Here is a 22,438-nt window from a genome sequence, read left to right on the forward strand (position 1 = left end):
ATTTTTCTGAGATTTCCAGGTTTTAATGCTGGACAACTTCCCCAGGTGGTTATGTGTTTTGTTCAAGATAAATGTTTGTAGAATTTGAGAGAGGGCACTTATGTATCTAAGTAATATTCTTCTTTTGCAAAATGACAGAGGGACCTAGATCCCTCTAAGAAAGTTTTCCAGCATTAAAAGTTGGGTATTATTCAGGTACCTGTTACATGTAAGAGCACAATGGGTTTAGGAAACATTTAAAGGAGGAAATATGGAAGTGGAATAGAACAAGGCAGGTTTAAAATTCTTCATCTGCAGACTTGAACTGTATTCCTGTTGAGCTAAATTCCCAGAATATCTTACCCAAATTCCTTTTAAAGAGTTTCATCCTGTGAAAGTTTCCTACTATTTCAGAAAGCATTCTGTTATTCACAGACCTTTAATTACGTCAGCATCTTTCTTTGTTTTGTTATTAAACTATTATATTAAAAAATATTGGATTTAGATTGATAAATATTAATGTTGTGATTCTCTTTCCCTTCATTTCCCTTTCTTTTCATCCCTTTCCTTCTTCTCCTTCCCTTCCTGAACAATGTAGTCCTAAAGCCATTTGGCGGCCAAAATAAGGCAGCATCTACATTGGCAGGGGGGAGGAGTATGTGCTGCTGTGGTTGCCCAGAGCGGACTTCCTGAACTTAACCATGGTGGGGAAGGTAACCATGTGACACCACACATGTTGGGATGAGGACGGTATTTGCGTATGGCCAGGGATGAGGAGGTGGTTCAGGGAAGTGGAGAAGTAGGCTGTGGCATCCTATGGGAAGTCAGAGCACAAGTCAAGGGCCAGGGGGATGTCCCTGAAGAATAGGCAGCCTGGCATTGGGTGTCAGAGCCTAAGCAGGATGAGAAGGGCATCCAAGCAGAGAAGAGTCTGGCAGTGGTTAGGAGAGATGGGTTACTTGAAAAGATGGATCAAATAAGTACATATACTAAAGAGAATGGCAACTAGGTTTTTCACTGTTGGAGCTGGTAAGTATAATATGGAAAGAGAGAAAACTAGATAATCGAAATTGGAATTTGGTGGTATCAGTATGAACTCATGGTTTTAATTACATAGAGGAACTTTTGCTATAAAGAGCATGATTGGTGTAGCTGATGAAACTGGAGTAAAGCCAGAGGATTAGAAAAGAACAATGTAGCAATACCAATTTCCTGATTGTGATGGTTATATTTTGGTTCTGTAGGAAAATGTTTCTGTTTTTAGGAAATAAATGCTAAAGTGTTCAAGGATGATGGGGGCATTAGTCAAATAAGCAGCTTATTTTAAAATGACTCAGAAAAAAGATTTTTGTAAAGCATTTGAAACTTCAACAATTTATGGTTGTTTCATAAATTTTTAAAAAACACATTAATGAAAAATAACACTGGAATTAAATCTTAATTCTAGCTCATTGCTTTTTGAACTCTGCTAATTTAAATTTATTAAAAATGATATAAATTTTATTCTCTCACATTTTTTGCAGGATCATTGGCCAAAGGAAATCCATTGTGGGGATAATGATAAATTGTTATACAGTCTGAAGAAAATAAAAGAAGATAGTTCATTTACTTCAATTTATACACATTTGTGGGAAAATGTCCCTCAAATAGATGATGCAGCCATGGCCATGGAGTCAAGATTAGCAGAGTGTTCAATTCTTTTGAAAAACTGTGCCTCTGCAATATTTGAGTGGAGCAGCGTAACTCACAAGACAAGTAAACCTTATTTTTATATGAGTAATGTAATTGTCAGTTGTGTGTGAAGAATGAAATCCTGTTATTAAGATACCTAAAAACAGAAACATAAGTTTTTTTTAAAAAAAATTCCTTTATTTCAAAACGGTCCAATACGGATTTTTAGTTGAACATGAACACTTGGATTGAAAGAAAGTGTTTCTAGGACAAAGTCTAAAAGAGTTGTGAACTTTGTGAAACTGGAGCGGAGGTAGCCAAATATCAGGGAAACAGGATGCATTGACTGGTGTTGGTACCAGAGACAAGCAAGTCCGTAAGAATCAGTATATAAAAGCAGATACACCTAAAAACCCAAAGTGGAAGGAGTGAGAGTTGACGTACGTGAGCTAAATTAGTTTGAAGGAAGTACTTGGCAATCAGTATTGAATAAATGCAGGCTGAGGGAAAAGTATATCTGCAAGTAATGATAATTTTTACTACTTTTCAGTATTTATGTAACCTTTCATTGTATTTATTAACACTTTCAGAGTAGTTTTAGATACTACTGGTAATTCATGCATTATTTTTGATTTAATGGGCAGACTTGTCGTATATAAGTCTTAAAAATGATGTTGGTTGTACCTGTTAAGTATTTTCTGTGTATTAAATTTAATTAGTTATATTACTTAGCTATTTAATATCCTTCTATGGACCTTGCATTTTCAAAATCTGAGAATGTATTTAAATATAATACTATTAACTCACTACTGTTAAAATACTCATAATTTTTTATTTTAATTTAAAAAATTTTTGAAATTATACAAGGTAAATACATACACATGTTATGTGTCTATATAAACATACAGGGAAAGAGAGCAAGTGTGAACTTTTAAAAAATATTTTTTCATATATTCATTGTCCTCAGTATGTAAATATCAGAGCTTGGACTCTAGGTTACATGACTTCAGAGCCCCCTGTAGTCTTTCACTGGGCCATGCTCCAAAGTACTGCACTTTATTGAACTTAAGCTGACCATGAATCAACCAAATATAAGTGGCTGTGCTATTTGAAAAACATGGGCTTGTTCAGTAGGAAGGGATTAAGGTAAAACTTTAGATAAAGGAGTAAGTACTAAAGACATATGAGTTGGAACATGACATTTCTAAAAAATAAGAAGAGACAGGAGATATAATTATTTATTCAACTAAGACTGTGTCTAGCATTACACTTATCAAAATAGCTGGTTGATCTTATTGAATAGTTTTATATATAATTTGCTTAAAGTATTTATTTTTTTCTATTTTAAAGGATAGTATATTTATATGTTGTGAATTCTCATTTTTTTAAAGGTTCCCATGGAAAATTGGAACGATACAGGGCATTTCTAAGGAAATACCATAAGACAAAGAAGATAGTGGTATGGTATTTGTTTTCATCTTCCTTGAGAAACTACATTTTCACAGAAAAATATAATCATTGTAATTTCATAGACAATCATTGTAATTTCATAGATAAGCACTGATAACATTAAAAAAATTTTTCCTCTTAGTCTTCTATCATCTATCTATTTATCACTGTTTTTAAAATAACTGGATTTAAATTCGTCTTCACACACTCAGTATTGGAGTGTTGGCATTTGACACTCTCCAAGTTATTTGAAGACTTATATTACATCCTCTGGTTATTTAATAATTTTAACATCTTATGTTTAGTGGTACAGGTCCCATATCAATCTTCTTCTTTTAGAAAAAAAAATATTTTTGATTGACTATAGAATTACTTTGTCAACTAAAAAAAAACTCAGAGTTGGCTTACAATTTTATAATAGGCTTTTGAATTACTTTCAGAAACTTAGTACTTTAATACATTCTAAAATTATATAATGTAAAAGCTATAAGGACTTGAAGTGCCACAACTTGTCCATTTACTTCCTTAAATGTTGTCTTTTAAATTTCGTTTAATGTTTTATGGAATTTTCATCATTATATATTCTTCTACACCATTTAAAAAATAAACTAATGTAATAGCCCTTTTGTTGGGACATTTAGGTTAGTTTTCATTATTCATTATTTACAAAGCTGATGTAAACATAGTTGGAGTGAAAATTTTTCTTAAGATACATTTCAGAAGCAGAACCACATGGGGGAAAAATGTGAAAATCACATGGCCAAATTGTTCTCCAGAAAGTGGCACCAATTTATATTTGTAACAGTAGAGTTTGTGATTGATCTCTTACTCATTCCCTTGTCAACATTTAATCTTAAATTTTTAATGCTTGCAAATTGATAGGCATAAATGTTATCAGTTGTGTATGTTTTACTAATGAAATTGATTTTTTACATTAGCTTTTGTGTTTCTATTATTGTAAATTGCCCGTTTATGAACTTTGGCCATTTTTTAGCTATTTTTTATTTCTAAGTAAAACTATTAATCTTTCTCAGTAATATGTTATACATACTACTTTTTTGTTGCCTTTTAACCCAAAGTATTTTTTGTTATATAAAATTTTATATTTTCATGGATCTATAATTTTCTACTGAAATTTTCTGCCTTTAGTGCCATAATATTTAAGAAGGCTTTCTTCATTACAATATCATATATATGTTCACCTGTGTTCTCTTATATTGTTCTTACAGATTGATTTTTGTGTGTTAAATTCTTTAATTCATCTAATATTTATTTTTGTGTAAGGGTATAAAACATTAAGAATCTTATTAGGTCTATCAGTAAACTTGTGGGTGCTTTTAAAAATTTATTTTTGGGGTAACATTGGTTTATAGTACTACATGAGTTTCATGTGTACAACATTATATTTCTGCTTCTGTATACCCTACAACATGTTCACCACCAAAATATAGATTCCATCCGTCACCATACAGTTGATCCCCTCTACTCGTTTAGCCTTCCCTGCTACCTCTTCTCCTGTGTTAACCACTACTCTGTTCTCTATATCTGTGTGTTAGTTTTTCCTTTGGTTTGGTTTGTTCATTTATTCGGGGTGTTTTTTGTTTGTTTTTTTATATTCCACATGTGAGTGAATGTGTGGTTTTCTTCATAGAAGTTCTACACATTCCCTGTTAAATTTATTCCTGGGCATCTTCAATTTTTATTACTAATGTCAATGAGATTATTTTTCCATTATGTCATTCAATGGTTTATTGTTCATATATAGGAGATTATTATTGGTATAGATATATTATTCAACAATGTTAGCATTTCTCATCTTGTCTGTGACTCAGAAAGAATGTGAGTACTTTGCTATTAAGTATAATTTTGAATATTTAGATAGCTGGTTTTTTTCAGATCAAAGAAATTTTTTATTTCTAGTTTATTAAAGATGTATGGATGTAGATATAGATGTAGATTAAATATAGATTAGATTTGAATATAGGTGTCACTGTGCTCAAAAACTAAATAATCTCCATGGTTTGAAATGGAGAGGAAAATAATCGGCTGTGATGGTAATAGAAGCTGCTTTCAGTCTTTCATCTGTGAATGTGGCCGATTACATTAATAGCTTTTCAGAAGGTCAAACCATTCTTATATTAGGATATATTTTTTTTAATGCATTAGTGGATTTGCTTTGCTATTTGGATGTTTACATCTATGTATGATAATATATGATTATCTTTTTTGGTTATCAAAATTATACAAACCTCAGAAAATGAGTCATTTAGCTTCATGTCTCTTTTTAGTCTATAAATAATTTGTTGAATATAGGGACATCATTTGTTTTTGACTTTTGGCAAAAGTTTCCTGTGAACTTTTAATGCTTTATTATTTATATTTCGCCAAGGGATTAGGTAGGTTGCTAGGAAAGCTGTGTGGAAGTTAAAAGTTCCCATAAATAACAACTTGGCGACTGTCAAAACATAATATTGAGTGAAAAAAAGCAAGTTACCAAATAATTTGTACAGTTGAAATATTTTCTTTAAATTATAAAAATATACCAGAAGTCTGTATAGTCTTTATATGTATACATATATACGTAAAAATATTTTAATGGAATTGAGGGGATACAAGCAAATGATGGTCACTATCTCAGAGGGGAACACGGAAAAGGAACTAGAAATCCCGGTAAAAGGGGACCTGAGCTTCATATTTTGTTATACATAAACTTCATATTTTATCGTAAGAAATAGTCTTAAGCAAATATTAAAATGTCTACAGTAATCCATTTTATGTTGGAATACAGGAACACTGGTTGTTACATTACTCTTTATAATTTCTCTATTAACTTTCAAAAGAATTTCAAAAATTCTGTATGTTGAATTTTATCAGATGACTTTACAGGATCTATTGAAATGAACTTTAGATGAATTATACTAAAAAGTTTAAATAATAATTTTATTACTAAATTTTTTATTGGATTTTTATAAGGATTTTAACATGTATTATTTATATTTGTGTTACAGTATCTTTTCCAGGTTGTATGACCAAAAACTAGTTTTGTGTTACTACTATTACTCGGCTCATTGAAAACTTCCAGTGTTCCTTTGCTTTCTGCAAAATAAAGCCAGGATATTGAGATTAACATTAACATCTTTCTAAATCTGATCCCATCTTTACTGACCAATTATATTCTGTAGCTCTCAAGTGCACAGCCTTCTTTCTTATCATAATCGATCTCACTTTCCTTCTCTTATCCCTTGGCACATTTTTTAAATTGCCAATAATGTGATCCTCTTTCATTTAGCAATCAGTAATCATCTTTTCAAATTTGTTTCCTATGTCATCTCTTCTATAATATATGTATGTGTGTAATGTGTGCATATGTGTATAAAGCTTATGTATTTTGGCAGAAATGTATTAATGTATTAATATGTCTAGATGATCAAAAACTGATTTATGTGGAAGGCTTCTTATTCTCCGTACAGAAGTAGTATGGTGGACACAGAGATGTGCCACACACATTCCCCTTCAAGGAATTTGATCTGTTGCCCTACTGCTGAGAGTGCTGATGGGGGCACCTTTCAGCTATAGCCCCTTCAAGGATTCCCTCACCTAGAGAGAACTTCCTCTCCCAAGGACGTGCCCATTCAGGAGCCACCCACATATAATGACTAATCAACTAGGAAACAAATGCCTAGCTATTTCAACCCAGTGCAGGATGACTACTATGGGTCCTTTCAGTTCCGGAGCTTTTCTTAGGGTCAGGGCTGTTAGACTGGAATCATAGCTGACTTTTCCATCTCCCTGATCTTGCCCTTCCCCTTGCCTTCTATAGATATTGATCCCAAAGGCACTCCAGTAAACATTCTGAACACTGAATTCCACTGCACAGTCTGATTCCCAGTGAACCCAACCTGCAGTAAGTGGTTTATCTTTCTGTTATAGTTCTCACCTCTTTGTGTTTTGTTTGTGTATGTGTCTGATTCCCCTCTTGAACTCTGACTAACTTGAAGGCAAGGAACATCTTTGTATTACCAGCAACTAATACAGCAACAGCATTTAGGCCTCAGTAGGAGACACACACACACACACACACACACACACACACACACACACACACACACACACACAAGTTAACAAAGTTACAAAATATAAAAATTCTTAAATTTAGAATTTTAAAAATTTTATTTTAAATGTCTTCCAGCTTTCAGATGAAATGGAAACGAAGAAGGATATAGAGGTATTTAAAATTTCTGTTTTACAAGATTGTGTATTAAAAGTATTGTGGCAATAAAAGAATGTTTATAATAATGTAGATGTAGCTATAAATATAGATAGGGGCCCCAGGAGAGAGAGTTGGGGACAAGTACAGAAGCTGTCTCTTTGTGCCTAGTTCATTTCTTTAGATGTAGTCTAGCTAAAATTCTTGATAATTTGAGTTATATCAAAATTAGTTCTGAAATATGGTATTGTTTTACTTTTGGATTTGGCTTATAAATATGCCAGGACTCTTAACTTCATAGAAACAGATAATATGAAGATTTTTCTTGGGTGGGATAAGTATTTTTCACTTATTTTAGTAAAAAAATAAGTAAGATGATTGTTAATGAACAATAGTTAAATCTTTATCTGTCTTCTGTAGTCATATGAGACTACTGAACTGAAAAGAGTGAAGTAATTCCTGTTCTGTCAAATTTCTCTCTCTTTAGGGTTACAGCTTCCCAGGATTCAAGACAAATGAGCTTACTCAACTACCCAGACATCTGAATGCTGAACGAATTTATCTTTTTATTTTAAAAGCCCATAACTTTGCTGTATGTAAACAATTCTTTTTTTTATTGTATAATAAGTTTTTGAGAGTATGATTTAATGAATCAGACCTTTATTGAAAGCTATGACAAATCAGGTGTTAAGAAAGATTTAATTCTTTTGGGCATTATATCTGACAGGAAAGACCAGTGATATTTTTTAACACCCTGATCACCAGAAGATAATACATTAGATTCTGTTACTGCCTCAGGCGGCTGAGGTTACTAGTGTGCATTGGTTTGGCATGTGACTGTAACAGGTGTTTTCCCCTCCCTCTTCCTGCCCTATCAGCTCAGGATATATTAGCCTGCTTATTTTGATCCCAAAGTAATTTATGAGAGCCCTTCCTCACAACCCACTTTTTGAACCTCCACGTGTCTGGGGAATTTTTGAGTAGCATCCCTATAGGGTAGCTAACTGATGAAAAATGCAGGCGTAGGAAGGTAACTAGATCCTTGGCCATTGATTGCCAGGGGTAGGAGGAGGGTTGAGCGGTTACTGGTATTGATTTCCACTGCTTAATGCTAAGTAGTCACCTAAAAATGTTTGTTTCCTGGGGATTTGAACAATGCTCTTTGTACCGCCAGGCAGACTCCTCTCAGTTGTCTGAAATGGACTTGGCTGCTCGTAGGCCGTCTTCCCCATCCCTCACCCCCAGCCTTCCTGTGGCTGTTTATATCTCAGCACAAAAATCCCTATTTTCTCTCCTGCTAGTCCATCACAAGGTGTATAATCAACCGTTAAACATTATTTTGTACTCATTTTTCACTCTCTTCAAGATGGAAGAGTGTATCTCTTCAGTGTTTCATCTTCAAGAGAGTGTTCCAAGAAACAGTCTGATTAACTTAGTCTGGATCTCCTGTTTGCTCCTCATTGGGGAGCCACAGAGCACCTCAACTGACAACTCCACCTGAAATGATTCAGTAATGACACTTACTTTCTGTGCTGATATAGATGTTTTCAATTCTCGTTTATATTCTATGGGATTTTGGTGAGAGGGAAGTTTTAGCCTGCTCTCATGATAGAATCACCTGATCCATTTTTTTAAGAGAAAAACTATAAATGGTAGTTGTTATGCCTGGCCGTGAGCATATTTATTATTTTCCCTGACTATGTTTTGCAGTTTCCTCAGGGGAAAGGTTTTATTGTTTTAAGAAGAAATTAATACAAATTACTGCTAAAGTAATCTTATGAATGTTGTAGATAATCTATAATCTTTTTAACTCTAACATTCTGTGTTCTGACATCAGACTGTATTTTAAGCATGGATGCATGTACACCTATCATAAATCACAAGGAACAGAAATTAATTTCTCTGGATTTCATGAAAAAAAAATCTTGAGCTCTACTGAATCTGGCATTTAAAAACTTTGAGTGAATAAGATAAAATGATCTGTTAAATGCACCTATTGAAACCAAGATTTATAGTCTCTAGTAGTCATGGTAAATTGATTTTATGTGCCAATTTTGATCGACTGCTTAGAAAGAACACTGCATTTAGATAGGGTCTAGACTTAGGATGGACCCATTGGGATAGATTTCCATGATTATTGACACCTGTTGTCAGCATAAAAAGGAGATTGTAGCATGTGTCTTGGATTTTTGCTGTTCTTGGTTTAACCTGTACTGTCGTTTCAATGACCACTAATCACATGTGATTATTGAGCATATGAAATGTCCCCAGTGTGACTCAGCTCAATTTTAAAATTTTATTTATTTTAACTATATATAAATTTAAAAACTAATACTTGATTCAGCTATTGAACAACTTTCAATATGGCTGGAACAAAATTACAACCATATATTTTATGAACTAATTATGGTCTAGTATTTATGATGAAAATTTAGTGTTCAATTGAGATGTGCTGTAAGTATAAAATATACACTGTATTTCAAAGAGCTGGTACCCAAAAGAATGCAAGAATTGTTAATGTTTCATTAATAATTTTATACTAATCATATATTAAAATGATAATACTTTAAATATATTTGATTAAATAAAATATATCACTTAAATTTCACCTTACTTTTTAAAATGTCTACTGGAAAATTTAATATTGCTTATATACCTCCCATTAAATTTCTGTTGAACAGTGCCAGTCTGTAACTATTGAATACATATTCTTTATAAAGCCTATTTACATTAACATGTTTTATAATGTATACTAAGTTGATCTCCGTATGTCTTTTTTTTCCATAGGGGAAATTTTTTAAGATCTGGAGGACTCATTTTCTCTCAGAAGCCTCTATTGCTCTTTTGCATGATTCCTTTTGGTGGTGGTTTCTCCATAAATTTAAGGTACAATGATATTTTTAAAACTTTTTTTAAGTGGATTTGCATAATTAACTTTTCAGTAGAGGTAGCAGTGGTTCAAAAAATGTCTTTCTGGTTCTGTCACAGAGCTTGGTTTTTAAGTATTCTGCATATGTTAGAAATCCTGTCTGAAATCTAGAATTCTTTCAGAAGAGTTAAAACTTTAATAGGAGTCTTCAAAGATCCAGAGTCTTTATTAAGCAGAACAAGATTAGTGAAATCAAACTTACAGTGAATGCTAAAGTTGTAGCTTTACTTGATACTGTCATGTGCTGATGAACACTAAACAGAAAACCCACTGCAGATCAGTGACATCAAAGAAGGTTTCATTTAGAAAACAGTCTACAGATTGGATGGGGAGAGGGTCCTCACTTGACTCAGAAAGGTAAAAACTCTGCTTAGGGTACAAAAGACAAAGACATGCATACCTGGGAATTCCGCAATAAGAGCAATAAGTAATAAGCAGGACATGAGTCTTACGCTAGAGGATACCAGGGACTGCTGTGGGGCCTCTGGGTCTGGAAGAATGAGGAGGAGAGCGATGGTGGGGATTACTGTCTGGGCATTAAGAATGTGTGCCATGCCCCTTCAGGGAAGCCTGAAGACAGGCCAAGCTCTCCTCCTCCCCGGCTCAGATTACCCAAAGAAAACTGCTTGTGGATTCTCACAGAAATGTCAGACTGTGAAGGAATGGGTGTTACCAATTTTATGTACCAACTGTTTAGTTAGTGCTTTATGTTAGAATAATCAGTGCAATTCTAGGTAAGAGTATCCGTCCTGTACCTCTGATATTGTTAAGGGTTGAATGAGGCATAGGAAGTGGTGTATCAGTTCTACAAAGGTAATTACATAGGGAAATTTGTGAAATCAGTTTCCTTACCTTAAACTTATTTCTCTAGATCTGGATCCCAAATTTATGTTTTTTCATGATAACAGAGAGGAAACATTACTTTCCCACTTAAATCTGTTATAATTAAATATAACAAGTTTCTGAAGGAAACATAATCTAGCAATGTTCCTAAAAACTGTTTTGTCAAGCCATATAATACTTTATTATTTTGAACAAACAGATTTGACACAAAAAATTAGTCACATTTGACATTTATAAGATTATCCTTGGAATAGCAAAAGAATTAGAAATCTTATCTTCAAGTAAATTATTTTCTAAAACTACTGGCTTTCTGAAATTAAAATACAGTAATTTAGTAATAATTTTAAAATATTATACTTAAAATACATATACACACAGACATATATATAGTTTGTATATTATATACATCGTTATGTGTGTGTGTGTTTGTGTGTGTGTTTATATATATCTGCCAGTGAACTAGATAAATTACATGACCTGAGGTTCCTAAATTCACCAACTAAGTATGGTGGGTTGCTCATGCATTTACCATCAATGTGTGGGAACAGAACCACTCCTTGAATATTTTGTTGGGTAAGCTCATATTTAAAGCTGTACTGCATTTTCAGGTGAGTACAAAACATACATTCTGTCTATTTTGGGATCTACTTTATGAATGAAAACAGTATTGACTTCATAACTACAGCTGGAATAGAACCCTGAGCCACTTGTACAATTTAATTACCAATAGTGTAATAAGAAAAAAACGTGTAATTCTGCTCTAGAATATAGCCTGCTTCAGCATGCTGGCTCTAAAACTTGTTTCAGTCATTGTTAGATGAGTGATATAAAAGCAAACTGCCTTTGTTGCCTATGATCTAGTGGTAGCTTGATCTAGTAGTAAAAGTGCTGGACTTGAATCTAGGAAACTAAAATTTTAAATCTTGTTTTCCCGGTAGTTAGTATGAGACTTTGGGCTAGTCAAGTCTCTCTGAGCTTTACTTATCTCTAAAACAAAATAAAAAATTTTTAAAAAACAGCTAAAAATAGCATACACCTTTTAAGTTTTTTTGTACTATAAGTGACATGAATAACATCCCTAGTAAACTCTGAAATACTACATAAATGTAATGTGGGATTCAATATAATAGAATCAAGATCAGCCTTTCACAAACTAGTTTATCTACTTGGGAAATGATGTGACTTAGATAAGTAACTATTCAAAATCTTTCATAAAATTAAAAAATTACCTACCTGATTTGTTCATTGGGAATTAGAAAATGGATGTGAAGTTGTTTCTTTACATAGAAGTAGGTTTATAGTAAGTGTCCAACTTTTATTATTATTGTTGCTGTTACTGTTACTCTACTGGTAGTGAGAACACAACCTTGCAGAAATTTCTAGCTGATGTATAGGCTAATGACAAAAGTTTCCCTGACAGTGTTTAACTAGAAGAATTCCAATAATAATATACCCTTAATGTTTATAAAATTGGCCTTGGGACTTTGGCTCCAAAAAAGATTCAGAAGGCAGAAAAGTGTTATCACTTCTACCCATATAACAACGAAGACAAGCCATATATAACCGACAAAATCACAACTTTTTTGAACTCATTATGCAGAGCAAATTTCAAAGCAAAGAATGTTGCCAGAGAAAAAGAGAATAATTATATAATGATAAAGTAGTGAATTCATCAATGTGACCTAACAATCATAAATATTTATACACCTAATTAAAATGCTTTGAAATACGTTTAATGAAAATGTTTAAAACTTTAAGTAGAAATAGACAAATCTATAAGTATAGTTACATATTTCAACACCTCATTTCAATAATTGGTAGTATGTTAAGAAAATCAGTAATGATATAGAATGATACAGATGACTTAAGCAACACTGTTCACCAATTTGATGGATCTAATTGATATTTACTAAACATTCTTGACAACAGCAGAATACTTATTTTTTTCAAGTACACTTTAAGCCTTTACCAACTATATTCTGGGCTAGGAAAACATCCTAATAATTTTAAGACTTCGAGTCATACGAAGTATATTTTTACACCAAAATGGAATTATATTATAAATGAATAACAGAAAGCTATGTGGGAAATATTCAAATATTTGGAAACTAAATAACACACTTCTCAGGAACTGTAGGTCAAACCAGAAATCAACAGGGAAATTGAAAAGTATTTTGAACTTCTTGAAAATGAAAATATAGATTCAAATTTGTGGGCTGTAACTCAAGCAGTGTTTGGAAATTTAGAGCTTTAAACGGCCTGAATTCAAAGTAAGGAAAGTTCTCGAAAACCATGACCTAAGCTTCTACCATAGGCAACTAGAAGAAGAGAAAGAAATGAAAACCAAAGGAAGCAAAAGAAAGGAAATAATGAATATGAGAGAGGAAACCAATAAAAAGAAAAACAGAAGGAATTAGAGGAAATGAATTCAAAAATCTGGTTCTTCAAGAATCCTAAAAACAAGATAATGCAGGAGGAATTTGAAGCATATGTTTCACTGAAAGTAACCACAGCAAAAACAAAACCCAAATACAGCTTAACATTTTGGCTTAATTGACTCAAACCCCTAAAGGCTAACAAAAGAGATATGCCTATTCCCAAGCGTAAATACTAGATGCCTCAGGTTTTAGTCTTCTATTAAATAAAGTCCAGCTCTCACACATAAATTACAAGATAGGTAAGGAATGGAATTGCTGCACTGTTGGGTATGAAAGTGTTCAATTTAACAAGATAATGCCAAGTTGTTTCCAACTGGATGTACAAATTATTCTCCCATTGTTAATGTATCCGAGTTCCTAAACGGCCAATGACTCAAAGAAATCACAAGGGAAATTTGATAATACCTTGAGACAAATGAAAACAAAACTCAACATTCCAAAACTTGTGGGATGTGGCAGAAGCAGTGCTTTAAAGAGAAATTTATAGTTGTAAATACGTCAAAAAACAATATATCAACAGTCTAATTTTGCATGTTTACATAAGGAACTACATATCTTTACATAAGGAACTAGGAAAAGAACAACAAATTGAATCCTGAGCTAACAGAAGGAAGAAAATAACAAAGATTAGATAGATAAAATAGAGAATTGAAAAACTGCAGAGAAAATCAGTGAAACCAAAAGTTAGTTTTTTGAGATCAACAAAATTAACAAACCTGTAGGTAGACTAAGAAAAAAGAAAAAAAGAGAAAAGACTCAAATTACTAAAACCAGAAATGAAAGTGGGAACGTTCCTAGCAAAGAAATTGAAAGAATTATAAGAGTACTATAAACAAATGTATGGTAACAAATTGGATGGCCTGTATGAAATGAACAAATCCCTAGAAATATGTAATTTTCCAAGACTGAATTTTGAAGAACTAGACAATGTGAACAGACCTGTAACTAGTAAGGAGATTTGGTCAGTAATCAGAAACCTCCTAACAAAGAAAAGCCCTGGACCAGTTGGCTTCACTGATGAATTCTACCATCATTTAAAGAAGAATTAACACCAATCCTTCTCAAATTCTTCCAAAAACTGAAGAGGAGGAAACACTTTCTAACTCATTCTAAGGGGCCAACGTTACCCTCATACTAAAGCCCAAGATACTATAAGGACAAAAAAAATCTACAGACCAATAGCCTCTTTGATGAAAATTGATGTAAAAATCCTCCACAAAATACCAGCAAAGTGAATTTAGCAGTATATTAAAAGGATTGTACACTCTGAGCAATGAGATGTATTCCTGGAATGGAAGTATGATTTAACATATGTTAAATATCTAAACCTAATGAACATATCAGTAACCTGAATATCCAACAACTATAGGGCATATTTTCTTTTCAAGCATATCAAAAATTTACCATACCATTTTGCTACTCAGTTTCCTGTGGCGGTAGATATGGTGAGGACTTTAGGTTGAACTGTATTATTGAATTGTTGAATGGTATCCAAGACATATTCTGGAGTAAATTTTTTTTCTCCATACATATTAAGTGTAGATTGTGTAGCTGAAACATGCCAAGTTTGTTAATTAGTAAATTTTATATATATATATATAAAATATATATAATTATATATATAATAATATATGTATATAATCTCATTTTATTCTCATACAACCCTAAATCTTAGAACCACTGCCTATTATGTAATTGATCAAGAATTTTTAACTACTAACATTATCATTATTTCTGTTACTCCTTCCGTAAACTTATTAACACAAACATGAGACCTGGCTTGGGAGTAAGGAGACCTAGATTCTAGTCTGGCTCTTAGTTACATAACTATGTATATATAACCTTAAATAATTCTCTTACTCTTTTTGAGTATCAATGCAACCACCAAAATAGAGAGACTTAATCTTAGTGATAACTAACTTGCATTTTAGGTCTTGGATCCTAAGCACTTATGAATCCCAGGTCATTTGGCTTGCTAATTTCATGGAAAACTACCACTAAATTTGATAATTTTAAAATTTTATTACCAGAACTTATTAATGCCAGCTTGTGCTACAGTTGACATCATAAATGAATTTGGACTCTTTAATTCATTTTTATTGCTTAATTCCTAGTATTAGACTCTGATTTATCTCTTCATTGCTTAATAGAGCAAGAATTCAAGGTGCTACATGAGCACTTTAATACTGACATTACTGTTAACTACAGATTTCTTCCTTACAGCATTCTCCTTGCATTGTTTTTAGTTTGGCTATCATGTCACAGTTTTACCAGTACTGGCAATGGCTGTCTCATCCCAGTAGTCACTTCAATTTTATACTAAGTTACTGATGATGAAAGAGTTGGAATGGTTATAGAATAATAGAAGGCAACTAAGTCATTGCTTGCCTTCTGCGTGTCAACTACTATTCAAGAACCTTCATTAATTCATCAAATGTTTGTGTGCTTTGTGTGCCAGGTACTGTGCTGAGAGCTTGAAATACAAAGTCGAACAAAACATGATCCCTGTCCCTATTTAATTTTAAGATACTACTTTAAGATATGTATATATTACCTACATTTAGTGGATAAGGAAACCAGTACTTAATTAACTTGCCCTGGGATAGTGCAGCTAATGAATAACGGAGCCAGCATTCAAATTCAGGTCTGCATAATGTTAAAACCTATGCTCATTCCTCTATAGCAACTGAGTTCCCTTTAAGAATAGGTGGAATTACTGATGTTATGCAAATTCTAACTTTAAATTGTAATATTAATAATTTAAATTCCTTTCATGTTTTATTTCTCAAGCCTGACAGAGAAAATCAAGATTTCCTGTTTGATAGAATTTCAGAAAGTTATGTGTCACTTTTCATGAGCGTACCTCTAAGTCGAAAGGATGCATTCTTTCAGGTAACCATACAAATTAAATAATTATGCTAATTATTCTTTACAGCACATGAAATATAAAAAGTTATTTTACTTAACACATATGAGAACATACTTTGTTACTCAGAGCAAAATTGCCTGAAGTAGAGTAAATAATGGTAATATTTTAAGTTATGCCCCTCACCCCAGAATATTGTATTTTACTGACTAAAAGCCTTACAGAATCTCTTTAATGTGGTATAGGTATTTGTTTGCATGTTAGTAATTTTGAAAACTATTGGCTTATTCCATGTATATATTTGATACTTCTTTTTATCTATAAAATTATCATTTTCATTTTACTTTATAATATATCTTTTGATCTAAAAGGACTTAACAAGTTCATGTTAAGCCTAAATACTAAGTACCTGATGTGATAAAGGACACATTTATGAATCAAATATTTGTTTTACTATGTCTATTATAAAAATAATTTGATTAAAAAATTGATGTTCTTGAGTAATGCAAAATGAAAATATGTAGGAATTTCATTGAGTATTTCAAAATGTAAACATCTAGCATTTCAAAGGAGAAGCCACATTCAAGTACTTTGTTGTGTTGACATTTGTAAATCAGAAATATGTAAATATTTTGGAGTCAGTACATGTTTCCATGGGTAAAACCTAAAGTAAAAATAAATATCCTTCATGATGAAAACATAAACCTAAATTGCCAAATATTTATGTTCAATCTTGAGCTATCTCACAACATACACATGCAGTGTCAAAGAAGGAAACCTGTAGTGGCCTGGGAATAAGGAGACTTAACTTTATGACTGGAATCTGCTGCTAATTACCCAGGTGATCCTGGCAAGCCCTGCAGTCTCTCAGTTCCACAGCTGGTTGTCCATCTGATGAAGAGGTTGATTAGATCCATGATTCATGAATTGCTTTGTAGAACTCTGCTGTTCTGAAAGATAGACTAGGATTTTCTCTGCTAATATTAAATTTCTCATTTGCGGGGGAAAAATTAGTTAATGGTTAGGATTTTTGGTAATTAAGTTATCTAGAGATGACAAACCCAGCTGTTTCTGCTATCCATAATCTTTCACCAAGTCTATGCTTTTGTGGTGTGTCCTGCCTATTTGCATGGTTTGATGAAGTCAAGCATGCTTTAACACAGGGCTCTTAGGGATAAAAGGTCTATTTACCGTGAACAAAGAAGGAAGTAGTGGCACCATTGCTTATCTCTCATTCTCTCATTTCTTGTCCTACATTTATGGTCCAAATGTTCTCTCTTGGGATGGATATGCCTTTTGATTTTTTTCCTAAATCCCTATGTTCAGTGACTTTTTCTAAGGAGAAATTAGAAGGTGTTTAACCAAGATTCAAAGCTTCACTTGAGAACAAACAAGAAGTACAAAGTACACCTTAGTGACCTGACCCCGTGACCTGTGTTCAGTCTTCTTATAATACTCCCTCTCCCTGTTTCTATGCTAAAAAACCAGGCCACCTTCCTACAGGTCTGTTGCCTCCAGAGCTATTTAAGTGGAAATAGCACTTCATCTCATTGACCAATTTCCATTATTTTTAACTCACTCAGATAGGTGGGGTTTTGTTACTATAGGCTCATCAGATTTATCCAACCAAAGAGAGAGAGATCTATGAATATTTAAGAATCAAAAAATTATCTCCTGGTCTCACTGTTGAGTAGAAATTAACTGAATCTAAACATATTTAGTATGGCTTATACTTCACTATCTTTCAATGTCATATAGTGATAATCCTTCAGAAATTTTCCCAACACTGACACTTGATCCCTTTTACCTCTAATCTCCCAAAGGTGAGATAGTCACAGAAAACTTTCAAAAGCTCCCCTTACTCACCTTTTCCAACATTTTAATTTTAATTTTAGTATGATTTTATATACCACAATTATGATATATGTTTGTATATGGTAGTAAAAATGTTCATGGTTTATTCAATAAAATTAAATATATCAGTATATTAGAGCATTCTCCCTTCTGCTCCTCTCTTGCCTGCCACCCCCGCCCCCCAATTAAGTTCTTCAAAGAATGCCATCACTTACCAGCAGATTTGAACACTACTGGTTTAGGTGACTGTGTAGTTTCCTATTGATGCTGTAACAAGTTATCACAAACTTAGTGGCTTTAAACTTGTCTCATATTGTCTCATATATATACGTGCTGTTTAAGTCATGTGTGTATGTGTGTGTGTGTGTGTGTGTGTGTGTGTGTGTGTTTGTGTGTATGCTGTTCTAGGGCTAAAGTCAAGGTGTCAGTGGGGCTAGTTTCTTTAAGAGGCACCAGGGGAGAAACCATTCCTTTCCTCTTCCAGTTTCTGGTGGCTGCCAGCATTCCTTGGCTTCTGTTCACATCCCTCCAGTCTCTTTCTTCCACATTGCCTTTTCCTCTTCTATAGTAAAAATTTCCTCGGCCTCCCTCTTGTAAGGACACTTATGATTACATTTGAGGCCCACCAGATAATCTACAATAATCTCTCCATCTCAAGATCTTTAATGATACCTGCAAAGCCCTTTTGCAGGCTTATAAATTAACATTTACAGGTTTCAGGAATTGGGACAGTGACCTCTAAGGTCCCTTCCAATTCTAAAATTTTACATTATTTTCACATTATTAAGTGCTAAATATTTGTGAATACTTTTTGAATGCAGAATACCAAAACAGTAAATAAAAATATTTTAAATCTTTAATATAAAAATCTAATATCTTTCTGTATTTAGTCACTTTGTAATTTAGGGATTTTAAGTCTAATAGAATACTAGTAGTGCCATTTATTTGTTGATATCTGATCATGGTTTTATAGTTGTTATTATAATACATTAACTCACCTAAACAGGTGAGCTTCAGTTATTTTCAAACATGCTCTTTATTCTCACCACACACATGATGTGATAGAGTGTTATCTAATGCTGCGGTGGTAAACAAATGTAGCAAATCAACATGTACACCTTAAACTTACACAGTTGCATGTCAAATATATTTCAATTTAAAAAAATGTATGCTTTTTATTATAATGACCTGAAAGAGGATATCCTTTTTTGTGAAAGAGGATATGAATAGAAAGGTTAAATGAAATAAATGTAGAATCATCAAACCTTTTCTTAATTCATCCTTTACCCAAATTAAAGTTTTTCCCAAAATGCTAACACATACACAAATTGGCTGACTTTATTTTCAGCTCTGCTTTCTTCACATTCCTCAGTGAGAGGTACAAAGAAGTAATAAATGGCAAAAAGCAAGCTATAAGGAAAAAAGGACACATACAGTTCACAAATAATAATTTTTTGGTGGTTGAGATATGTTATATGAAATTATTCTAATATGACTATTTTTGGTAGTTGTATCCTGATTGTTTGGCACAAGCTATCTATGCAACATTCCAGAAAGCATTTCCAGAATCCAGTAATCTCTTTAATGATGAATTTAAAGAAGATCTAGGGAATACCATTTTTCTCTGGTTGTCAGGTATGAATGTCATTTAAGTATTGATGATTTATTTTAGTACCTAAAACTTTTGAATTGTAGTATTTCATTTACTCCAGTCAAAACATTTGTAGTTCTTTGCCTTACAAAACATAGCATATTGATGTCTATATTTTAAAATAATAATGATTAATCGTTTTCTTCTGAAAATTGTTATACTAATATTAATCAGTTACTCATTTTAGAAGCCAAATAATTTTATAGGCAGTGGAATTATTGTAGAAATCCGAAATAACACAAAAAGAAAATCATGCCATATATATTTTATATTTGGAAGATAAATGTTTTAAGCTGCTTTTGGAACACTTTTGGCATTTTTATAGCAAATAATATTGGGTAAATTCTGGAGCTAATTGAGTTCTTTGTAGAACATATGATCATTAATCAAGGAAAATTTGTTTTTTGAATCATGCTGTTGTTTAGGTAGGAGTGGTAGGGCTCAAAACCTGAAGGGAAGTAAAATTCTCTCAAAGAGTATTTAGGGGAAGATTTAGGACATTCCTGGAATGACCTTCCCAGTATTTTTTTCTAAGACTACTATACCATTATAGACTACCAAAAGCTATTGACTGTTTTCAAGTGCTAGTTCTTCTTATAAATCTTTCCATCCAAATTTTGACTCATTTTTAAAAACTATTTTGTGTTAGTTCTTGGTAACCAAATCATTTCTATAAGAAAATGTTTCATATTTTAAGGAGGAAGTCCTTGGGAGGTAAGCACTAGAAAACAACCCTGAGAAAACCCAATCAATACACATACAAACAAGAGTCTCCTAATTACAAAGAAAAATCCAACTAATTCAAATACAAGAAGCAAAAAGAAAATGAACATAGCATTCATATAAAAACATTATAAGAAAAAAATGTGACAAAAACAGAACAAATTTCCTATAGACCTGTTGTAGACTGAATAGTGTCCCCCCAAAATTCATGTTCATTTCTGTATGTAAATTTTATATCACTCTCATACTTAATCATTTTGTTTGAGTTAGTTTTTTTTAACTTTTTTTTAACATTTTTTATTGATTTATAATCATTTTACAATCTTGTGTCAAATTCCAGTGTTCAGCACAATTTTTCAGTTATTCATGGACTTATACACACTCATTGTCACATTTTTTTCTCTGTGAGTTATCATAACATTTTGTGTATATTTCCCTGTGCTATACAGTGTAGTCTATTCTACAATTTTGAAATCCCAGTCTATCCCTTCCCACCCTCCACCCCCCTGGTAACCACAAGTCTGTATTCTCTGTCTGTGAGTCTATTTCTGTCCTTTATTTATGCTTTGTTTTTGTTTGTTTGTTTGTTTTTGTTTTTGTTTTTTAGATTCCACATATGAGTGATCTCATATGGTATTTTTCTTTCTCTTTCTGCCTTACTTCACTTAGAATGACATTCTCCAGGAGCATCCATGTTGCTGCAAATGGCATTATGTTGTCGGTTTTTATGGCTGAGTAGTATTCCATTGTATAAATATACCACCTCTTCTTTATCCAGTCACCTGTTGATGGACATTTACGCTGTTTCCATGTTTTGGCTATTGTAAATAGTGCTGCTATGAACATTGGGGTGCAGGTGTCATCCTGAAGTAGATTTCCTTCTGGATACAAGCCCAGAAGTGGGATTCCTGGGTCATATGGTAAGTCTATTCCTAGTCTTTTGAGGAATCTCCACACTGTTTTCCATAGTGGCTGCACCAAACTGCATTCCCACCAGCAGTGTAGGAGGGTTCCCCTTTCTCCACAGCCTCTCCAGCATTTGTCATTTGTGGATTTTTGAATGACAGCCATTCTGACTGGTGTGAGGTGATACCTCATTGTAGTTTTGATTTGCATTTCTCTAATAATTAGTGATATTGAGCATTTTTTCATGTGCTTTTTGATCATTTGTATGTCTTCCTTGGAGAACTGCTTGTTTAAGTCTTCTGCCCATTTTCGGATTGGGTTATTTATTTTTTTCTTATTGAGTCGTATGAGCTGCTTATATATTCTGGAGATCAAGCCTTTGTCGGTTTCACTTGCAAAAATTTTCTCGCATTCCATAGGTTTTCTTCTTGTTTTACTTCTGGTTTCCTTTGCTGTGCAGAAGCTTGTAAGTTTCATTAGGTCCCATTTGTTTATTCTTGCTTTTATTTCTTCTAGGAGAAAATTTTTGAGATGTATGTCAGATAATGTTTTGCCTATGTTTTCCTCTAGGAGGTTTATTGTATCTTCCCTTATGTTTAAGTCTTTGATCATTTTGAGTTGATTTTTGTATATGGTGTAAGGGAGTGTTCTAGCTTCATTGTTTTACATGCTGCTGTCCAGTTTTCCCAACACCATTTGCGGAAGAGACTGTCTTTATTCCAAAGTATATTCTTGCCTCCTTTGTCAAAGATGAGTTGACCAAAAGTTTGTGGGTTCATTTCTGGGCTCTCTATTCTGTTCCATTGGTCTATATGTCTGTTTTGGTACCAATACCATGCTGTCTTGATGACTGTAGCTCTATAGTATTGTCTGAAGTCTGGGAGAGTTATTCCTCCAGTCTCTTTCTTTCTCTTCAGTAATG

General features: G+C 33.0%; 1 protein-coding gene across 1 annotated transcript in view; it reads left to right on the forward strand.

Annotated features, from left to right (window-relative positions):
- The first annotated feature begins 739 nt into the window (after positions 1-739).
- FAM227B (family with sequence similarity 227 member B) overlaps positions 740-22,438 on the forward strand; it is a 31,609-nt gene continuing 9,910 nt past the window's right edge. Inside the window, exons 1-7 of the mRNA XM_064486358.1 lie at positions 740-778; positions 1,503-1,734; positions 3,042-3,109; positions 7,289-7,324; positions 7,794-7,898; positions 10,094-10,192; positions 19,745-19,871. Coding sequence (XP_064342428.1) covers positions 740-778; positions 1,503-1,734; positions 3,042-3,109; positions 7,289-7,324; positions 7,794-7,898; positions 10,094-10,192; positions 19,745-19,871 — 706 coding nt within the window. The remainder of the gene's footprint in view (positions 779-1,502; positions 1,735-3,041; positions 3,110-7,288; positions 7,325-7,793; positions 7,899-10,093; positions 10,193-19,744; positions 19,872-22,438) is intronic.

The sequence above is a fragment of the Camelus dromedarius genome, chromosome 5, assembly GCF_036321535.1.
Source record: "Camelus dromedarius isolate mCamDro1 chromosome 5, mCamDro1.pat, whole genome shotgun sequence".
In the NCBI taxonomy this organism is placed as follows: domain Eukaryota; kingdom Metazoa; phylum Chordata; class Mammalia; order Artiodactyla; family Camelidae; genus Camelus; species Camelus dromedarius.